The sequence below is a fragment of the Peromyscus eremicus genome, chromosome 22, assembly GCF_949786415.1.
Source record: "Peromyscus eremicus chromosome 22, PerEre_H2_v1, whole genome shotgun sequence".
Taxonomy (NCBI): domain Eukaryota; kingdom Metazoa; phylum Chordata; class Mammalia; order Rodentia; family Cricetidae; genus Peromyscus; species Peromyscus eremicus.
The window spans coordinates 41,839,688-41,861,649 of NC_081437.1; the positions used below are offsets into that span (position 1 = coordinate 41,839,688).

A 21,962-nucleotide genomic window follows, 5' to 3' on the forward strand; every position below is an offset into this window, starting at 1 on the left:
GGGAGCCTTTTCTCCTCCTTGAGAAGCCACTAAAACTTTTGCTGGGTCTGCAATGATGACTGGTGCCAGATTTCTAGGACCCTAGGCAAGTAAGAATAGGGGAAATGGGCATTAACTATGAGTTGCCCAGAATTTCTCAGCACTGAAACTGCAAGTCTAAGCTCAGAAGCCACCTGTCTTTGTTAAAAAGAGTTTCCACAACAGAGTGAGCTCCTTCTCTTGGATCTTGCGTTCTGTGGCAGGGAGGCTGGCTACGTGTTTCTACCTGGGGCGGGTAGATGTGTAGAGTACCTTCTACTATCCTAGAGTCAGCCATGCAGAGGAGACTGCATGAGTGACCAGCAGATGGCAGTATGTCTGCAAGGAATCAGACACAACCCAGAAGTCTGAGCCAGGAAGCTCAGGGCTCACTTCCAAATTTGACCTGTGGGGAAATATACTCATGGATTGGAATGGCAGGAACTGAATGAGATATTTGAGCAGGATGCAACATTCTTTAGGTCAGCCTTTGTTTCCTGATTCAGTTTCCCAAACTCCCACCTAGTCCTCATCCTTATGAAACACTGTTATTTACCATTCCCATAAGGGAGATTTATTCACTGAAGACAGAGAAGCAACATAAGATTTCTATTTCTAGACTTTATGTCCAGTTCAATGCGAGATGTCATTTTTTGTTTGTCTTTTATTTCCTCTTACAAATGTAAAAAGGAAAATGTGGAGATTCTGGGCAGTAAATTCCCGAGATCTAGACTGGCCCAGAATCCATCTGGCTTTCTACTGAGGACTCCAAAGAAAGGAGCGAGCGTTGCCTTGAGTTAAGTCTGAAGCTCTACTTCAGGAGACCTTGAGCTAGCTGCTGATAGAGCAGAGCCACTGGGCGGCACTTAACAACTGTGTTGTAAGCAATTCAGGTCAGCCCTGGGAACTCACTGGAAAGGGGTTCTATAATCCTCATTGCAGAGAAAACAGAAGAAACTAGAGACATTCTCATAAGTAGAACCCACATCATGTCCCATGAAAGCTGAATCTTAGGTGGGGAAAATGTCATTCGTCCATCATTGACTATGTGCAATGTTACTGAAGTCTACAAAAGCACCCCTAAAATTCCTGGTGTGATGTGCTCTTTGTCTAGGAACAGCCTGAGATGCACGGGTATGATGTCTGAGAATATGATCCCTGAGGGCTGCAGCTGTCCCTGAATTAGGAGAGGCAACATAACCTGGGTGGAAGCGTGTGGTCCTATTTAATAAATAATTAGATGAAAAAAGTTGTGTGGTCAATACTCAGTGCTGGGGCAGGAAAACAAGACCAGAGAGCATCATGGGTATATGTAGAAGAGCAGAAAGGAGTCATCAGTGTGCAGAACCTTAAACTGACAATGTGGACACTTAGGAAACACTGGTCTTAAGGATCTGAAGAGATGAGCTGAGGTCCCAGAACCACTTCACAGGATGTGTGTGGTGTGTTGGATTCAGCCCTGCAGTTCCATTAAGGGACATACATGGGCGCAAGGCACGATGACAGTGGAAAATGACAAGTAGCTTAGGATGCATCCTTGGGTGGCAGCCTGGGTACACAGTAAGGAAAGGAGGCAGGCCTCTGGAACCCAGAACTCCACACTCTGAAGTTCTCTGTCCAACTTCAAGAAAATCTGCTGCAAGAATGGCCAGAGGCTTGCCTGGGAGAAGACAGTAACTGCTGTAATTTGGGAGATTCATGCTCTGTGGGGCTGGGCCAGGCCTGCAACTTGGGCAAGGTGCTGTCCTTGTCCATAACCACAATCCTGGGAATATCTACAGGAAGCTTTAGAGGTCCTCATGCCCATGCCCATCCTGCCCTGGAACTGGGGATGGGTCCAGTTATACCCCTCTTTGAAAAACATGAGACCAGAAGCTCTGATTTCAGGAACTGACTAGCACAGGCTGGTGCAGCAATGTGCAGAAGTTACTGCAGTCCTTACACATTATGCCCAATTCTAATCTGACCTTATTCTCCTTTCACAAGTGAACCAGCACAGGTCTATACAACACATGCCCTTGATGCATCCTAGCTAATGGCTGACAGAGGTCCTATAGATCACACTGTGACTGAGGCCTCTTGTCCCTGGGGTACCATACCCATCAAAGTGGCATACCCCAGGCATTACATGTGTGTTGCAAGCAAAGCTGTAAACAATACCCACCCCAGCAGAGCTGGTCATATCTGAGCTCAGCACTTATGATTATGTACAGAAATAATGCTGATAATATAACTGTGAGCAAGCAGCTGCTGTAGAGACCAGCTGTAGAAGACTTCTGTTATTTCAGAGTGAGACCCTTCTAATTGTACAGAGAAATCTGACTGTAAAGCAGTTGTGGTGTCTCATGGCAGTGGCCTCATCCAACATCTCATGTTTGCACAAGCGTTTCACCTTGAGTTTGTACAAGCTCATCTCTTCAGATCCTTAAGACCGTTGTTTCCTAAGTGTCTACATTGTCAGCTTAATGTGGACAGTGTCAATTCTACACACTGGTGACTCCTTTCTGCTCTTCTACATATACCCATGATGCCCTCTGGTCTTGTTTTCCTGCCCCAGCACTGTGTATTGACCACACAACTTTTTTCATCTAATTATCTGTTAAATTACAGTGATAGACTTGCTTGTACAGATCACCTTGTGTTGCATTTATCAAAGCACACAAAGGGGCAAAGGGAATAGAACTGTGTCTGTTCCCTGTGAATCAGCAGCAGCAGCTAAGGCTGTATGAGGCCAGCTTTTCAGGAGCAAAACATGCCAAAAGCGGTCTCCTGCCTTCAAGTCTCCTGGTACCTGCAGACAGACTCCCTAGAGGGAGAACTCTGGGCAGTAGACTTAGTCTGAGTTCACTTCCAGGGTTGGAGAAGTGTGCTTTGTTTTGTTTTCTGAGGAGGTCTCATCTAGCCTTGGCTGGCCTTGAACTCTTCTTGTAACTGAGACTGTTTTTGAATTCCTAATCATTCTGCATCCACCTCCCAAGTAGATGTGCCACCTCATAGGAATGTGCTACCATACCCATGCAGCCTGGGAAGGCTTTACTTTTGGGAAAAGCTTCACAAGTCATCCACTGTGCTTCTCCTTTTATAATACGAGCCTGAAGTCCACAGTCAGAGGTGATTTTATCAAGACCCTGGGAAACTTCCATTTCAGCACCCTACTGCTGTCAGACTTCAGAACTGCACTGGGGTCTCTACATGGTGCAGGATATGGGGCCTCTAGAGGAATCGTGAATAGGCGATGGCCTGTGGCTGCCTGATGGGGTCCTCCTTTCCCTTTTTCACTGCCAGGGGAAGAGCCTGTGCTTTAGTGGGCATGAGGAAACCCACATACTCCATCCATGGAAAAGAGCTCTATATAAAGGGCATGCTGGTTCCAGCAGACATTCAACCAGGAGAGCCCCTGTGCAAAAGTCCCATCAGACGTGTCCATCAGAGAGGCAATGGAGAGCTAGAGTGGAATTGGACTAGGTGTGGTATTAAAGAACCACCAGAGAGCCATGTATTTATTACTGTGACCAAAAGCAACTGGTGGGAGGAAGGATTTACTGTAGCTCATGGTCCTGAGGTCCCATTATGGCAGGGAAGGATGATGGCAGCAGCTGCTGAAGGCTGTGGGGGTAAGAACTTGCTCACATCTGTGTACATCAGGGTGCAAAGAAAAGGGAGAAAGAATGCATTCAGCTTGTTTCCTTCTTTTAAAACCCTTTCTATTCAGTCTAGAATCCTGGTATATGAAATGGTATTACCAACATTTGGGATGGCTCTTTCTCCTTAGTTAAAACGCTCTGGAAATGCCTTCCTTTGAAGGACTTTCACAACAGAGGTGCTGCTTCCAGGCAATTCCAAATCTAGTAATAGTGATAATGCAGAAGAACCATCACAGCAGGGCCACCTGAAAACCAGACTACACAGCTGGCTGGATAACAAGTCTGGTTTCAGAAACTTTGGTATTGTGTTTGACTTTATGCCTCCTTTCATCCCAAACAGTCTGTGGGAGAATGAGGTGAAGGGGGCTTGCTATGGGTCATGGTAAACAAAGCTGGGTGGAACATTCTTACACTACTTTGTTTTTATGTGTTTGAGATTGGGTTGAATCTGGTTGTGTAAGTTTGATGCTGTTCATAAGAAGCAAGGTTTTAAGGAATATAATTCCCCCCATAGAAGCTGCAAAAGCTTTGTGAGCTACACCATGAGGAGCGTGTGTCCCCTCGTCTCATATGCCTGCTCTAGAGATCCCACTCCTAAGGCCACACTAACTATGCACCCACAACCAGCCCATGAGTGTGCTCATATGTAGACCATGTTACCATTGCACGTAAGTGCTGGCACACAGCACCATTGAACTATACTTCTCAGCATCTCTGTGATGGCAGTTGAAGTGATAAACACTGAGATACTGCACCTGTCACTGCAGGGCTTGGGCTTTGCTGAAGCACGTAGCTAACAGCCATCTCTTGTCTTACCAACAGCTTGTCAGGATGTCCAAGAGCCACATCAGCAATGAAGAAAGCAAAGCTGTCTGGAGAACAGATGTTGACTATTAAGCAGCGAGCCAGCAATGGTAACCACACCCTGGGGTCCCCAGCATTCCTGCTGGTTAGAGAGGTGGGATGTCACTGCATGCCAGCTCAGCATCAGTGACTTAGTCCACTGTTCTGAGACCACAGAAGATCATTAGACTCCACCTATATCCCATATCCCAGGATCTCCAACACTGGGTCAACTTTCTCACCAACAACCATGGCACACCTTTCCTTCTTTTTTCCTCCGGCCTCTATTCCTAAGTCTGTAACCTAGGAGCAGCATTAGAGCACTAAGGACACAAAACAAGGACAGCAGCCTCCTTCTGCCCTCTCCTCTTTCTCAGCATGTTCGATAACTGATTGTCTTGAATTCATCTGCAAAGTCCACCCCCTTCAAGAAACCCTGTTGCTGGTGACTAGTTTGTATGTGTATACAAAGTTTACCAAGGAAAATCAGAGACCTTGGGAGGACTTTGTAAGTAACATCTAAGCCACACTAGCTCACAGATCCTAGACACACCCCTCATGACTTTTGGATCCCATAAACATAGTTTAGCCACTAGCTAAAATTCATTTGCTGGGGCACTTTTGGAGTTATCTATAGCTAAGCATAAAGAGCAGCAGCAGCTAAGTGCCAATGTCAGTCCCAGCCAAGATGAAGGAATGCTCTGCCCTGTGTCTCAGGTCTCAAACTGTAAACGAGCTTCTTCTTGTGGTGGTAGCTACATGTTTTTTTGTTTATGTGTCTTTTGGTGATTTTCTTGTGGGAACAGGTCCCCAGGCATAGAGATGAAACACTGACTAGTGTCTCTGAGAGCATGAACCCATAATGTCCCTTGCAGAAGAAATGATTGTATAGGGATGCCTCCTTCAGAGAACATTAAGGTGCTTCAGGATGTGGGTTTGGTTTTGACCCATGGACTAAAGAGTCTTTATTCAAAAACACATAGAACAGGGCTGGGGAGAAAGATCAATAGTTACCAGCAGTCCCTGCTGTTCAAGCTTGAGGTCTTATATTTGGCTTCCTAGGACCCATGAGAAAAGTCAGTGATGATAGCATGCTCCTGTAACCCTAGAGCTGTGAGGAAAAGAGACAGGCAAATCCCTGAAGCTCATATAGCCCAATAAGTGAGCTTCTAATTCAGTCATTGATTCTATCTTTAAGAGAGAGAAAGAGACCAACCAAGTAAAGACATCCAAAACAGAACATGGCCTCCACTCACATATACACACCTTATACACATACAACACCACACATAAACAATAAATAAATAAAAACAGAGAAGAAACCAGGATGTCAGAGACTGGCAGCACCTCCTAAGTCTCCCTGAGACCCAGGGCTCAGCACTCACCCAAGCTGGTTCCAGTAAGAGACCCAGGGCTCAGCACTTGCCCAAGTTGATTCCAATAAGAGACCCAGGGCTCAGCACTAACCCAAGCTGGTTCCAGTAAGAAACCCTTGGCTCAGCACTTGCCCAAGTTGATTCCAGTAAGAGACCCAGGGCTCAGCACTCACTCAAGCTGATTCCAGTAAGAGACCCAGGGCTCAGCACTCACCCAAGCTGATTCCAATAAGAGACCCAGGGCTCAGCACTCACCTAAGCTTCTTCCAGTAAGAGACCCAGGACTCAGCACTCATCTGAGCTGGTTCCAATAAGAGACCCAGGGCTCAGCACTCATCTGAGCTGGTTCCAGTAAGAGACCCAGGACTCAACACTTACCCAAGCTGGTTCCAGTAAAAGACCCAGGGCTCAGCACTCATCTGAGCTGGTTCCAGTAAGAAACCCTTGGCTCAGCACTCATCTGAGCTGGTTCCAGTAACCTGTGAGTAAGATTTGCAAAGTGGTAGGGATGTCCTCACCAAGAAGTTCCACCTATAAAATCAATACTCAGAAGCAGTCACCCTGAAGCCAGAAAGGTAGAATCCCAGGCCCCTTTTGCATGATAATTCTAACTCTGAATTCACTACAAACACAGTATCCATAGCTGAGAGATCCCCACATCAGACTAGTAGATCCACAATGGCATCCCAGTTCAGACCCTAGACCCTAAGTTATAACTCTGGTCAATTTCTGTCTTCTCTAACACCAGCTGAAGGCCAATTGCAGTGTGCAGGTACATAGGCTCAAATCATCCCCTTTCTGTCTGTCATCTCATATTATTTGATGTCCTAAAAGTAGTACAATGCATCTGCCTACAGAAACTTTCTCTGCCAGTGACAGGTATAAATACTAACACGTGGCCCATCATTCTCCAGAGACATACTTGTATGTGTGGTGCAAGCTTTGGGACTTGCGGTGCTATGAGCCAGTGTCCATTCTGCCCAACACAAAGGACATGGAAATGGAGGTCAACTAGAGTTTCTGCTTCCCAGAAGGCCTAGGGCCTATCTGCATGCTCTCTCTTTGGAGCACCAAATAACCAGCACAAAGAGCTTGCATTGAGACACTTGCGGGCAGTGTCCACCACTCTCTTGCTCACTTAAGAAACCCAAGTTCTTTGCTAGAAAGAAGATAGGCACTGAACTCCAGCCATGCAGCAGGCATTGGCAAGACACTTAGCACTGCATCTTACAGACTAGTTCTGATGCTAAGGCGAACACCTCTTAGTACCCACTGGATACACATTAGTGAAGGAGGTAGCCATTAGACAAGGATCAGCTCAAAGGAGAAGAGAGTGAAGAAGCTCAGGGACAAACGTGCATGTCCTGGAGGAGGTACAGCTCATACTGGACAGCCCTGTCCAGACAGCATGGGTAGCCAGCGCTCAGCTTCAACCTTCCAGCCCTCTGTCTTACAGTAAAACATTTGTGTTTTGTTTTTTCTACTCACTAAAAGCAACCCCTAAGACTCAACCACCATAAACCTGTCTCTCTCTCTCTTCTCTGCTGGGACTCTTGGCCAAATACTACCTCTTTTCAACCAGGCTTCACATTTTTTTTTAGTGTCTCTGACATCCATTCTGGGCCCTTCTGCTTGCAAAGCTTAAAAACAGACTCTGCAAGGCCTGACCTAGTGCATACTTACCCATTGGTCTGCAGGAGGGGCAGGTGACCAATGATACCCACAACCCCAGGACTGTCATGTTTGAGGATAATGCCATCTGTAATTCTTCTGTACTTTGTGTGTCCTCAACCATGTAAAACCACATAGTCCCAAACAAGAGAATCCCTGTCATATTGATATTGACGGTGCAAAGTTGTCAGCAGCAGAACACAGCAAATCAGATGTTGAAAATACCCTTTGTAAACACAGGCAGTTAGTCATGTGCCTGTGTTTGCAAGGGCTGGCCTAAGGAGACACCCAGGTTCTTGCATATTGGCAATTGATGGCTTGGACTACTCAGCCTGAGATAGTCAGGTTCACACCCTTCCCAACTTCTGAACATGTCTGGGGGCAGATTCTCTTAGGACTCATTATGGAAGCGTGGTGTGCCCAGGATGACAGAACCAAAAATGAGCATGCTAGGATGCTAAGTGCAAAAAGTAATGAGTATAGCTAGATGAACTAAGGGTTAGCAAAGCAACTTCTGCCCAGAGTCAAAGGACCAAATCCTAAGGCTTTGGGCATTCAGCTAGAGCTCTTACCTATCAGTAAAGAACCTATCTTACCCAGGTTCTTTCTAGAAGGGCTTCACTTTCTCTAAGTGCCTTGGTCATAAGACAGGCTGGGGTGGGGCAAGAAAGTCATACACACTGTGACTCTTTATAAATTCAATGATATATTTCCCAAGAAAATTCAAGTCCAAATGGAAAAGGAACAGAGAAAACAATGTATTTCTGCTGCAATGTTTTCGGGCACTAACATGATGATTTTTCCATTACAGGTATAGAAAACGATGAAGAAATCAAGCAGTTAGATGAAGAGATAAAGGAGCTTAATGAGTCCAATTCCCAAATGGAGGCTGACATGATCAAACTCAGAACTCAGGTAACAGTTTGTGAAGCCGCAATTTTAGCTCCAGCGTGGAGCCCTGCTTCTTGTTCCTCTGTAGTTGCTGTTCCTGCTGCATTGAGAAAGAGTGTCCCTATGTGCCTAAGCTGGCCTAGAACTCCTGGAGTCCTCCTGCATCAACTTTCAGAGCATTGAGCTTACAGGCATATGCCAGTATCCCTGCCTGGCCCCAGTTCTAGCTCTAATGTCAAACTTTTAATTCTACTTCTTACAGAGTTGCAATCCCTGTACCAATGTCAAACCCGAATTCTAGTCCTGTGATGATGCCTCGATTCTAGTATTAGCAGTTCAGCCTCAATTCTAGGTCTAGCATGGAGCCTCACTTGTAGTTTTAACAAGAAGCCTCTGTTGTAGTAGTAATCTGTGCTGTTGCTTAGAGGAGGGCTGAAGGCACTTCCTGGGAGAGGTGTTGTTCCTGTTTTCCCATTTTTCCTCAGATGTTCCCCTGGTGGGTAACCTTGCCTTCTGCAGAATCATTGCATGGCAATATTTTTGGTAACACAAAGGCCATATGTTGTCCACCTACCTATGTGTGCTTCTGTGCTCAGCCAGATCCATTTCTGAATAGCCATTCCCAGAGTATCACCTGCTGTAGGAAAGACGTGGGTTTTCTCTCAAGGTGGTTTAGGCCCTAGTGTTACTGGCCGTTTTGCATCATCCACAGTGATGGTGGAAGCTCCTAAGGTTTCTGAGAAGCATTGCCTCTTGCTTACGTCTCTTAGCTTGTGGGCTGGTGGGAAGCTGACCTTGCATTTATATGTGAGTTCCCAGGGTCTCGTGGCCAACTGGGAAGGTGAGGAGAGAGCTTGTTGTAGCACTTAGATGAGTATCTACTAACAGAGGAGCCTTCACAGCCCTTCATGACAATCACTGTGGTACTTACTGTGGCAAGTGTCACCATGGACACACATGTCATGCATGTCCACTCAGATCCTGGCTGAAGTACTTTTTCCCAAGGCTGCTTCATATTCTTGGGCTATACATTAACACAGAGGTAAACCAGAGACAGTTAAGGCTGAATTCGCTTCTGACAGGATCACACTGGAACCAGGAATAGAGAAAGTCACAGCCAGTGCCTAGGGTTGTGGTTCCACTTAGGTGACTGGAGTCCTGCTCAGGAAGAGCCCAGACCTAACTTTGGCAAAGAACTAGAGATTAAATCCTGGAAAGTAAAGAGGAGGTCCGTCTGGGCATTTCAGTGTCTCAAATAGTTGACCCGTCAAAGAAGACCTCCCCTGCCACCCACGTTAGTCCATTCCTGTTGCTGGTGTGTGCAGTGCTGTAGAGGTTCATGGTGTGAACGAAGCAGGCCCATGTTCACTCATGGTTCTGGAGATCCAAGGTCAACGGCCACATCTGGAAATAGTCTTCTTACTGCTGGAATCCCCAGATGGTATGGCCTATTACATGGTGAGGGACAGTGTGTGTGTGTGTGTGTGTGTGTGTGTGTGTGTGTGTGTGTGTGTGTGCGCTGTGTTACAGTCTCTTTTCCTCCTACAAAAGTACCAGGCTCCTATCATCTAATTATGCGTCCACCCTGAGAACCTAACCTCATACTAATCACCCACACAGGCTCCATCGCTAATATCAGTATTTGGATTAAGTTTTCACGTTCATCACTCTTTTTCTTTTTTTTTCTTTTTTTTTTTTTTTCTTTTTTTGGTGTTTTTGAGACAGGGTTTCTCTGTGTAGTTTTAATGCCTGTCCTGGATCTCGCTCTGTAGATCAGGCTGGCCTCGAACTCACAGAGATCCGCCTGGCTCTGCCTCCTGAGTGCTGGGATTAAAGGTGTGCGCCACCACTGCCCAGCCTCCTTCATCACTGTTCACAGCAGGTATTAAATGTCAACATGTGAAGCCCAGTGACACTTAAACTCCTTCTAAAACACAGTGTCTTCGCTAACCTAGGACCACTGTTGTTAAATATCCAGTGTGTTCAGTTCACTGTCCACTGTAAGAATTCAATTTGAGAGACAAAGGTACCACTTAACTGGGAGGGTGAGCCCGTGATTTGGTAATACAGTTGAGCGTCATTTCTTGTCAAGTTGGTACAACCAAGATGGCTTTTGTGAGCCCCAGGTGTCCCTGTGTGTGCAACTCTGTACAAAGAATTCAGTCCCTAGGTCTCTGGCCCTATTGTAAACTTGGGTCAAAGGTCCTAAGTGCCCAGACACCTCTCTGGGCCAGCAGAATGACCAAGGACAATATACACTTTATTCCAATTCAGCTGGACTCAATGTAGCACAGGTAATGGGGCTCTAGGTGTGTTGGGCACCCAGCTGAGCACTCTCAGACTGAGTCTCAATTCAACAAGTTAAGCACATAACATTTCATCCAGTCCAACTCAGTTCTCACCCACTGTATATTAACGTTAACAGCTTATACAGGAACTCAAACAGAGAGCTACAAAAGTGAGCTGAGCACACTCTGGACCAAGGAAAACATAGAAACTGAATATACGCTTGGTAAAGAATGAGAAAGAGGAGACTAAAACTCATGGAACAAGACACGGGGGAAAAAAGGTGGATGTAAGCTACCCCTGGCTGGTTGTGAGATGGCCCAGGAGAAAGAGAGGATGCCATTGGGTAATAGGAAGGGAACATTCTAGCACAGAAAATGCAGGGGCAGAAGGAGGAGGGTTCAGATGGGAAGCCTGTAAAGAACCTGTCCCCTGTGGTCACCAGTTGGGCTCAGCAGCTTTATTGGGGAGGGAGAAGAGAAAGAGATGCTAGAATATGAAAGAGAAATCATATGTTCAGACAAGATCGCTAATGAGAAATTACCTGGCGTCTGGCTCTGTCCTTTCTAGCTTGGCCTCTGCTAAGTTGGCTGGTGTCAGCCCTGCAGCTGGTCTTCAGCTGCTGTATCTCTGAACAACTCATCAGAGTGTGGTTTGTTTTCTCTGTGATCTAAAATTCTCTGTGTAACTCAGTCTCGGTCTTGATCCCACTTCAGTCTCATGTGGTGGTAGACGGCAGAGGACCACTTTGCTGTGGAGCTTTTCTCAAGTCTCTCTCCCTCAGTGACCTCACACTGGGTGTATGCCCTGTCTGTGCATCTTCTTCACACACCTGTGAAGTATGTCACACTGGCCTTGGTTCTCAGCAGCCAGGAATCACAGAACAAATGTGCTGGCCTCTGGACCCCACAGCCTTTGTCATAATAGTTCTGTTCCAGGCTCCTGGCTGCTGCCGTACAGCTCTGTACAGTACTGTGTGTGAGCAAAAAACCTGAATGCATCACAAAGTAATGTCATTCTGTTGGGTTTACAATAGCCACTGAAAGAAACACAAGAGGCTCACAAGTCTGTCACAAGTGGGTCTTGGACTGTCTTTGATCTCTAATGGCTCCTTCTGATAGAGGCCATCCTGGAAAATACTTAGGCCCGGAGGCGAGGCAGGCAGACAGACATGAGACTTGCTCAGTGGAAATAAATCTGTGGTGTATGATTGCCCTTTGCAGACCTCCATCTCGGCTTAAAGATGTCCCATTCCTCATGACCTCCTGTCATGATCACAGAGGATCTAAGGGTCCCTAGAGATCAAATCCCTGCTACCTGAGTAAAGAGCCAGTGTTCTTCCCAGAGGTCCAAAACAGGCACATTCTGCCCCAGCCCTCAGCCTGCAGCCTGGCTCTGAAGGTAGTACAGGCTCTTCACATACCACTGTTGAGGGCCAGTACTTTTGGGAGAGCCTGGGGTTGGGGAAAGATATGTCCCCATATACTCTCCCACAGCACTCTGACTCTGAGAATGGCCACTGTGTTTCAGTTTTGACACTTCAGTAGAATTAAGCACCCTAGGAAAACAGATATCTTGTTGCCAATGTACATAGAGGCTCCGGCTTATCCAGAGAACAAGGAAACTAGAAAAATAAGGAAAAAACTAGGGAAACCAGGGCTAATAGTCTGGGTGGACTCCCAGGGTCACAGTACCTTGACATAGGCCTCAGGAATGTGGATCTGAGTCCATAGGAGAAAATGAGTTCAAAGCCCACTTGAAAGTTGGAAAGTCAGATAGTTGAGAGGAAGGATGCCAGGTTGCAAGACTTAGAGATGCCTACGATTCTACTGTGTATCCAGATACCCCTCTGAATGCCCTACCCACTATCCTGAATTGTCCAGGAACCCCACACATGGGCAGGTGTGCATATGAACAACCTGGGACTGGCTGGCTTACACCTAGAGACTGAAATTTCTAGGCCACAACTGCAGCTTGAACTCCCTTTCTGATTAGAACTTGTGCTAGCCCTTCCCACAATCTCCATAATTTTTCCCCACAGCTTAGTGGTTGGTATCTGCACATGAGACTTGTTTATTTTGCAAACAGTGCAGCTCAAGTCGCTATCTTCTCATGGGTAGTACTCCAGGAAATGATGGGTGTCTTTGGCTGGAAAGCCTGCTTTAGACACATGAGTGGAAAATGCAGGGTAGAGGGGAAGTTTATCTGAAATAGCCCTAGGAATGCTGGTGGATATATCCAGGCATAGCCTGAGGCTTGAACCACTGAAGTTGCTCTGACCATTCCTATGAAATCAGGCTGATTGATGTAAACCCCCTGTACAGTAGAGAGAAAGCCAACGCACAGAGAAGTGGGGCTAGAGCCATGCAGAGGTTTCCTGAGGTGGAAGACCATGCAGGGTACAAGGCCCTAGGCACAAACGTGAGGGGGTGGATCCTGGGGACCTATGTGGCCAATAGTTAAAACATAACTGTCTGGCAGACAGAGAAGCCAGAATATCCATTCAAGTGACTACCAGGATTCTGTCCCCACTCCCCTCCTCTCCCTTTACTCTGCCTGAAATGTTTGGCACCTCTGGCCATCCTGCCATCTCTTTGAATTATATTTTAATCTCAGAAATCATGCTTTTAGGATCAGTTTCCTAGAACACAGGAAGCCTTGGATTCCATACCTAGCACTACACTAACTGGGTATAGTTACACCTGATTGTAAATCCAACACTTGGTAGGTAGAAGCAAGAAAATCAAAAGTTCAAGGTTGTCCTCAGCTACATGGTGAGTTTGAGTTAGCCTGCACTACATAAAAAAGTGGGAGGAAAATGGAAGGACCCTGCATAGATTGATGTCCTCTATACTAACCCAGCAGCCAACATTGGCTCTAAGGAATCACACTGACTAGAAGAGCACATCTTCTGCCATGGGCCCAAGGATAGCTGCCTCTGGGGCCTCCTTCCTCAAGAGCAACTGCTCACACACCCACTTCTGGGCCTGGGAGGTATCCCTGGGAATGTGTCTTAGTCACTTGTTTGTTGCTATGAAGGGACACCATGACCACAGCAACTCTTTTACAGGAAAGCATTTAATTGGAGGCCTGTTTAAAATTCCAGAGGTTTAGTCCATTGTCACCACGGCAGGCATCCTGCTGGAGAAGTAGCTGAGAACTACATCCTGATGTACAAGCAGAAAGGGTGGGGAGGGAGGGAATGGGCCCTGGCATGGGTTTTTGAAACCTCAAAGCCCACCCACCCCCAGTGACACATTTCCTCCAACAAGACCACATCATCTAATTCCTGTCAAGTCCCTGTTGACTAAGCATTCAAATATATGAGCCTCTGGGGGCCATTCTTATTCAAACTACCACAAATGGAAACATTAATTTGACAGAAAAAAAAATGCCAGAAAGTTGACCAAGGTATCAGGAGGAAAGCATTTGGCTCCAAGGAGTTCTTGCGTAGGACAAAGGGGATGTGTTCCTTCCGGGGAGAAGTCCCACTAACACACTGCTCCAACTCTCAGATATGCTGAATATCTCACAGTTTCATAGGCCCTGGCTATGGTGAGAGGTGAGAGCCTAGAACCTAAACCAAGTGCAGTTCAAGGATGACCAGAAAATGGGGAAAGGAGAAAATAAGGGAAAGAGGGATAGAGACACTAATGAGAGAGGAACCCAGTGTAGGGGACACATGGCAAGTCCTGAGCATGGATCATCTTGGCTTCCCATCCATGTGAGGTGGAGGAGGATCCCCCCTGATGCTAGCACTCTAGCCCTTGGCAATTCTCCATTTCTCCCAGACCTTTTAAAACAGTGGTCCTCAACCTGTAGGTCCCAACCCCTTTGGGAGTTGAACGACCCTTTCACAGGGGTCACCTAAGACCATTGGAAAACACAGATATCGACATTATGACTCATAACAATAGCAAAATTACAATTATGAAGTAGCAATGAAAGTTTTGTGGTTAGGTCACCACAACATGAAGAACTGTATTAAAGGTATTGGGAAGGTTGAGAACCACTGTCTTGGAAGAAGGAGGCCAAACCAAGAGACCAAGCCTCCACCTGAATACACCCACTAGCCACCCACATGGACACAGGGCACCCATCAGAGCAGATAGGAGCACTACAAAAGGAAGTTAACATCGATTCTAGAGATTCATACAATTCCCACAAGACAGCAGGGACAGATGGACAGATAAGAGTACCCAGACTTTAGAACATTCAGTGGGGGAGAGCAAGCTGACAGTGAGGACACCGTGGCTGCTGTGGCCAGCACCATGTGTTCAAGTGTAAAGAACCAAAGATGTAAGTCCAGGTCCCCAAGATGCAGCCTCTGCTCTCGAGCAGAAAGCTTCTGTCCTTGTCCTATAGCCTAGTCCCTCACAGCCAGTGTGCATGCTCCCAGAAGCCTGCCTTATGTTACATGTCACCCAAATGTGTGATTTCAGATCACCACAATGGAGAGCAACCTAAAGACAATTGAGGAAGAGAACAAAGTCATTGAGCAGCAGAACGAGTCGCTCCTGCACGAGCTGGCCAACTTGAGCCAGTCCCTGATCCACAGCCTCGCCAACATCCAGCTGCCTCACATGGTAAGTGACTGAGCTCAGGTGAGCACCTCGGAGCCTCCGCGGTCCACCTCACTGAGTAGATGTCTGTTTCATTGTCCATGGTCCTTCAGCTTTTGGTTGTTTTTGGTCACCACCCTGAAACCATACCGTTAACTGCTAGAAACATTGGTGGGGCTGATCGTATAACATTAAGTGTGCTCTGAGTAGGCCTGTTAAGTATTATGGAAACAGTGGCTCTATGCTATAATACTGTTTTATGCTTTTGTGAATATACTATTCAGAAAATAAAAGTTGTATATGAACTACTATTTAATATCTCGTAGGATCCAATCAATGAACAAAATTTTGATGCTTACGTGACTACTTTGACGGAAATGTATACAAATCAAGATCGTTATCAGAGTCCAGAAAATAAAGCCCTACTGGAAAATATAAAGCAGGCTGTGAGAGGAATTCAGGTCTGAACAGCTGCTCTAGTGGTGACTCATGCTTAAAAAGGATGCCTCTTGTTTCTTGCTGCTGTAACTTACCAGAAAGTGTTATATATTTATTTCTGTCGGAACAGTGTTATGCTACAAGACTTCATAATGGTTTTGTGTGCTCTCAAGATAGTACCTGCAGACTAGTTTTGGATACATTCACATTTTGTACGTTTTCATATAAGCTGACATAGTGTGATTTGCCATGTAATGTTTATAGCTGCTGCTGTCTGCACATTTGGGGGTCTCTATATTTCTGAAGAGGTAAGCTGATCAAAATAAATAGAGTGTAAATTCTTTTTAATGCTTTAGTGATTCGATGTTTTAGTATTTTGAACTGAAATGGACAAAAAAGAAAAAGGAAAAAAAAGCAGGTTTGGATGATCACTTTGTGGCCTCATGGCCACTTTTAGACATTATAATTTTGCCTCAGGTTGGAGGACTTTGTGGAATTTAAGAAATACATTTTGTGTGCATATTGTTTCATAGCAAGAATTGGTTGCAAAAAATGCTTTATTTTTGAACAATGCTTGGAAATATTATGTGACTTTTTTGTTTGTTTGTTTTAGGAGGATGGTGTATGGTGGGGGCAATAAATGAGGTTTTTTGCATTCCAAGGAAATGGCATATGGATTAACTATAAGAAATGAAATAAGTAATTTATTGTAAGACAACATCAAGCCATGGAAACTTGGCAGAAGATTCAAAGCAGCTTAAACAGCACTTTTAATTAACTCCTAGACATTACATGGTGGGACTGTGGAAACTCCGTTAACACAGGAGCTTGTCAGAGGTGGACAACATGAAGATTTCCTTTGCATTTTCAGTAACCTTTGGAGCACCCTTCTCTTATTTCTCCTAGAGCCCCGTGCCCCTCTGAACTGTTACCACAATATAGCTTACCTAACAGAAGTTGATTGTGTTCCAATTTGAGAAAAAAAAGGTAATTTAAGCATTTATCTCCCCTTTCACTTTCAAAAATCATCATCACTCGTTATTCTTGTTTCACATCTGAGGATGAAGGCTAACGGCTGTGATTGCCCCGGTTACTGGATGGGATTCTCTGCTGGGCGGGTGGGAAAGCAGCTCTACCCTTCCCCTCCCCTACCTGCCCCAACTCTGACTTTGAATAAGCCTTGGTCCTATTCAGAACACTCTGGACACCAAGGCCAAGGACGTTCACGTTCTGCCCTCGCTGGGTCCAGCTGACTCTAGCATCTGCACAGCCTTGTTTGGTTTATGGTGACCTAACCTGAGAAGGAATGCAATCAGATTTTAAAGTTACTAAATATACTTCGGCACTTTTTTGCTTTAAACTAGATCATCTTAGACTTGTTGATACCTTTGAAATTTGATGGTTTCATCCCAAATGACTGCACTATATGTATGCATACGGCCACTTTTGATTGCTGTGCCCCCTTCTGAGTAGTCTTTGACAATGTGTTGTGTTCCCCGACGTCGACTTGATTTCCTTTTAGTAGCATCTCTCTCTTCCATGTCTTGATGTTATGCAGGAAGTACAAAAGTACTTTAAAATTTTGTTATGAAATAAAAAAAAAAGATGGGTTTTGTAAAAATAAAAAAAATATTTTTAGCAGAACAGGACTTACAGGGTCATTGTCCCCACAATGTGCCAGTCGGCTCTTTGCACTCGCCTTGTCCTATATATCCATACGGAGGTGTGCAATCCTGTGTCAGTCGCCTTGTGACACTGAAGTGGATGAGTTATAGAGGAGGCCCTCGAGGCTGACCCAATACGGTTACTAAGGGAGACTACAGGGATCTCACGACAAATATTCTGATACAATACTCAACCTCGGTATATATATATATGTATAAATATAAGAATATCCCAGCGGCACTTTATACTGTTCACTGTACAAAAGCTTACAGTTTTCCACAAGGACTTTAATAACTAGCTGGGGAAAAGATTATGTAATTACTTGGGGCTCTGCGGGACCTTCTCTGTCCAGCGCCCCCTTTCTGTTGTGCGATTAGTTGTAGCTGCCATGCTCAGAATTGCCTTTTTGAGAGCTGAAGCAAGGTGCTTACTGTCACCTGATGCCATACACATGGTCCCAGGCCCTCACCCGGGGGGAGGGGGGGCTCTGTTCATAGCGGCACATGCATTTCCCCACCGCGTCTTGTCTGCAGCTTCTTGGCCAATGTAGTAATGCTTTTAGTAGAGTAATAGGTAGTATCAGTTTGGATTCTTATTGTTATCACCTATGTACAATGGAGAGGGGTTCTAAGCACAAATCTGCTGCTCATGTAACGTTGGTACATAATATCAAATCAAAAGTTATCTGTGACTATATATAGGGATCACACAGTGTCACATGTTAGAATGCTGACTTTCCACATGGGGTTATTGTGAGTCATCAGAGCATATTTATTATAACTTATTGTTCATATTCATTTCTAAGTTAATTTAAGTAATCATTTATTAAGACAGAATTTTGTATAAACTATTTATTGTGCTCTCTGTGGAACTGAAGTTTGATTTATTTTTGTACTACACGGCATGGGTTTGTTGACACTTTAATTTTGCTATAAATGTGTGGAATCACAAGTTGCTGTGATACTTCATTTTTAAATTGTGAACTTTGTACAAACTTTGTCATGCTGATGTGAACACATCTTACTCTGAATAAAAAGGTGTTGCCACGTTTGTAGCACGAAGGATTTCTGTTGGGTCTGAGTCTTCACTGGAGCCTGGAATGCCCTCTGGGCTCCTGGATTCCACACCCCTGCACTCTTGCCTTGGGCGTAGCACTGTGGGGCTGGGCTGGAACTTGAGGCATGTGTGGATGGATGTGAGTCCCCATGCATCCTGCTGGATATACTTCCCAGAAGGGTGATGTTGCTTTGTTTACTGTTGCTCCTGTCCCTCACCCCCTCCCCAGCTGAGAGCCAACCTGAGCACTTGAGGTCACTTCAGTGCAGATGTCTCGCTTGGCGCCTTTCCGTGACTCTCACTGGGAACAGCACTGCTGTTGGTGAACGTAAGCCCATATCCAGAATGCCCAGGTGGACTGCAGTGGCTTTCACAGGGCTTCCTTACCTAGAATTCCATCTGTGATAACACCCTGGTTCCGGTACTCGCTCTACCCATTTTACCTCCTTATCACTCCAGTTCCATAGGTCTCCTAGGACACAGAGGCTTCCAGGGGCCATCATGGTTACTTCAAAAAATGTCCCACATTGGCTTCTGTGATTGTAACCTTATGGCTGATTCCTTTTTTTTTTTTTTTTTTTTTTTTTTTTTTTTTTTTTGAGACAGGGTTTCCAGGGTTTCTCTGTGTAGCTTTGCGCCTTTCCTGGAACTCACTTGGTAGTCCAGGCTGGCCTCGAACTCACAGAGATCCGCCTGGCTCTGCCTCCCGAGTGCTGGGATTAAAGGCGTGCGCCACCACGGCCCGGCCTGATTCATTTTAAAGGAGTGTTTTGTTCTTATACATAGCAGAGCACATAGCATCACATGACTGTTGTTGGTTATTAAACCCAGGAGCTCACAAAGGATGCAGTGTTGCTTTCAGGCTTTTAGCAAGGAGCTGAGCAACAAAGTCACCTATGAAATGTAACCGGCCCTTCAGATACGGCACTCACATCATCCTATTAATAAAACTTTAAAATTCAACAGTACCCTTCTATAGCACGCAGTCCCCTAATACAGACAGTCTAAGGAAGCAGCCCCTGAAATCTTGGTGAAACTAGGACCTCACTCCCAGTGGTGCCCTCTGCTGCTAAATACTTGGGGTCAATTGAGCTCCTCAACCCTGTTCCAGCAGATTGCTTCTTGGAGAGCTGGCAGCAGCAAGAAGGTGCCTGGAGTCATTGTTGAGATCTTCCAGTGCCGGCAGGTGAGTGGTGATTCTTTACCCTGTTCCTTCATTTCTGCCTCAGACCTGTCTGTGGGCTCCTGTTAAATCCCATCTCTTGAAACAAATAAAGCTAATGCACGGGTGGCTGTCAGTGTCTCACGTCAGCCAGCTTAGGAGCAACCCTAGAAGCAAGGTCATTATTTAGAACGATTTAAATAATGTTCATAGTCTAAGAAAATTTAAAAAAAAATTAAACTTGCTGTTTCTCAGCATTTGTCCTGAAAACACAAGAAGAGTTGTGAAAAACACAAGAAGAGTTGTGAACAGAGAAAAAATAATCCCAAAATCCTATGATGGAAGAATGGATGAACAAATCTGAGAAATGCACTTTGCAGAGCATCACAGAAGTGATACAGCACCAACTGTGATGGTGTTAAGTCAAGAGTAAGTGGCCAAAACCCAGGGGCCAGTGTCAAGATGAGCTGAGTGCACACAGGTAACCTAGAGACAGAGTGATGTTGGAGTGAGCTGAGTGCACACAGGTAACCCAGAGTCAGTGCCATGGTGGGGTGAGCTGAGTGCACACAGGTAACCCAGAGACAGTACAATGTTGGAGTGGGCTGAGTGCACACAGGTAACCCAGAGACAGAGTGATGTTGGAGTGGGCTGAGTGCACACAGGTAACCCAGAGTCGGTGCCATGGTGGGGTGAGCTGAATGCACACAGGTAACCCAGACACAGTACAATGTTGAAGTGGGCTGAGTGCACACAGGTAACCCAGAGACAGAGTGATGTTGGAGTGGGCTGAGTGCACACAGGTAACCCAGAGTCAGTGCCATGGTGGGGTGAGCTGAGTGCACACAGATAACCCAGAGACAGTGCAATGTTGGAGTGGGCTGAGTGCACACAGATAACCTAGAGTCAGAGTGCCATGTTGGGGTGGGCTGAGTGCACACAGATAACCTAGACTCAGAGTACCATGTTGGGGTGGGCTGAGTGCACACAGATAACCCAGAGTCAGTGCCATGTTGGGATGGGCTGAGTGCACACAGGTGACACAGAGGCAAATCACAGCACTGGTGTGGGTTCAGCAAGCACTTAGCAGGAGAAATAGAACGGGAAAATACTCGCAGATTACTGCCCCAAGAAAATCAGAAGAGGGACTCTTGGAAGGTCATAGCTCCCAGCACAGCACCTCTGTGTAAGACAGCACAGGCACAACAAACAGTGGCATTTCATACGTATGTCCAAGAGCCCTTTGTCTGAGACTTTTCAGTCTTCCCAGACTTACCAGTCTCAAGGAGAAGGGCTTGGTCATATATTTCCCACCATGGATAGAAAATTTGATTATTGTTTTTATTATTTATTTTGGTTTTTCAAGACAGGGCTTCTCTGTGTAGCCCTGGCTCTTCTAGAACTTGTTCTGTAGATCAGGCTGGCCTTGAACTCACAGAGATCCACATGCCTCTGCCTCCCAAGTGCTGGGATTAAAAGTATGCACTACCACCACTCAGCTTGAAAAATTGATTTTTTTTTCAAGACAGGGTTTCTCTGTGTAGCTTTGCACCTTTCCTGGATCTCGCTCTGTAGCCCAGGCTGGCCTCAAACTCACAGAGATCCTCCTGCCTCTGCCTCCTGAGTGCTGGGATTAAAGGCATACGCCACCACCGCCCAGCTGAAAAATGGATTTTTATAACCACTATATCCAAGCTAGGGCAGATGAGGGAAGAAGCCATGGTCTGGGGCTACAGCAGATACCCAGAGTGGCAAAGAACAGCTTTGTAGCATCCCTTCCTCCATGGGCGTTCAAACAGCTTGGCAAGCACTCAGGGTGCAGGGGCAGGGAAGTCAGGTGACGGCAGAAAATGGCATAGTCACCTTAGGACACTGGCAGGAGGCACTGACAGCCATCCACAGGGAGTCCAGCTGAGTGCCTGGCCACACCTCCTTGGCTGCTTTCCACTGGGAGGGTCAGCACTCTCTCCCACCCCTTCCTCAGCACAACCGGGATTGGGCTTCTCTTCCACTCACAGTGACTTGATTCTCTGGCAGCAGGACACCCCTCTCACTGCCCCCTCCCAGTTCATGTCCAGACAGACACTGTGTACTTGAACTCAGTAAGATTACACAGAGGGCCCAGGATCTTAACCAACACGCAGTTTAACTATGTGCCAAGGAGAAATTCAAGCAGTGCACTTGAATAGTCTTTCTATTTCAATTGCTGTCACACACACACACACACACAGAGTCACCAAGGCGACTCTGAGCAAAGTGGGGAAAAGGCAAAGATCAAGTACATCCAGTGCACAGTGGACACAGGACAAACCTACTGCCCTGCATTCTAACCCATCCTTACATCAAAGGT

The 21,962-nt window shown here is 45.9% G+C and overlaps 1 protein-coding gene across 7 annotated transcripts in view; it reads left to right on the plus strand.

Moving 5' to 3' along the window:
- Myt1l (myelin transcription factor 1 like) overlaps window positions 1-18,458 on the plus strand; it is a 143,365-nt gene extending 124,907 nt beyond the window's left edge. For 4 of the 7 annotated variants that reach the window (XM_059248235.1, XM_059248236.1, XM_059248239.1 and 1 more), the window contains 4 exons: window positions 4,485-4,576; window positions 8,364-8,467; window positions 15,172-15,315; window positions 15,618-18,458. In XM_059248235.1, the coding sequence (XP_059104218.1) occupies window positions 4,485-4,576; window positions 8,364-8,467; window positions 15,172-15,315; window positions 15,618-15,758 (481 nt within the window). In that variant the 3' untranslated portion in view covers window positions 15,759-18,458. Of the gene's footprint in view, window positions 1-4,484; window positions 4,577-8,363; window positions 8,474-15,171; window positions 15,316-15,617 lie in introns of all 7 variants that reach the window. The other 3 variants (XM_059248238.1, XM_059248241.1, XM_059248240.1) reach the window with 3 other exon arrangements.
- Window positions 18,459-21,962: the final 3,504 nt, after the last annotated feature.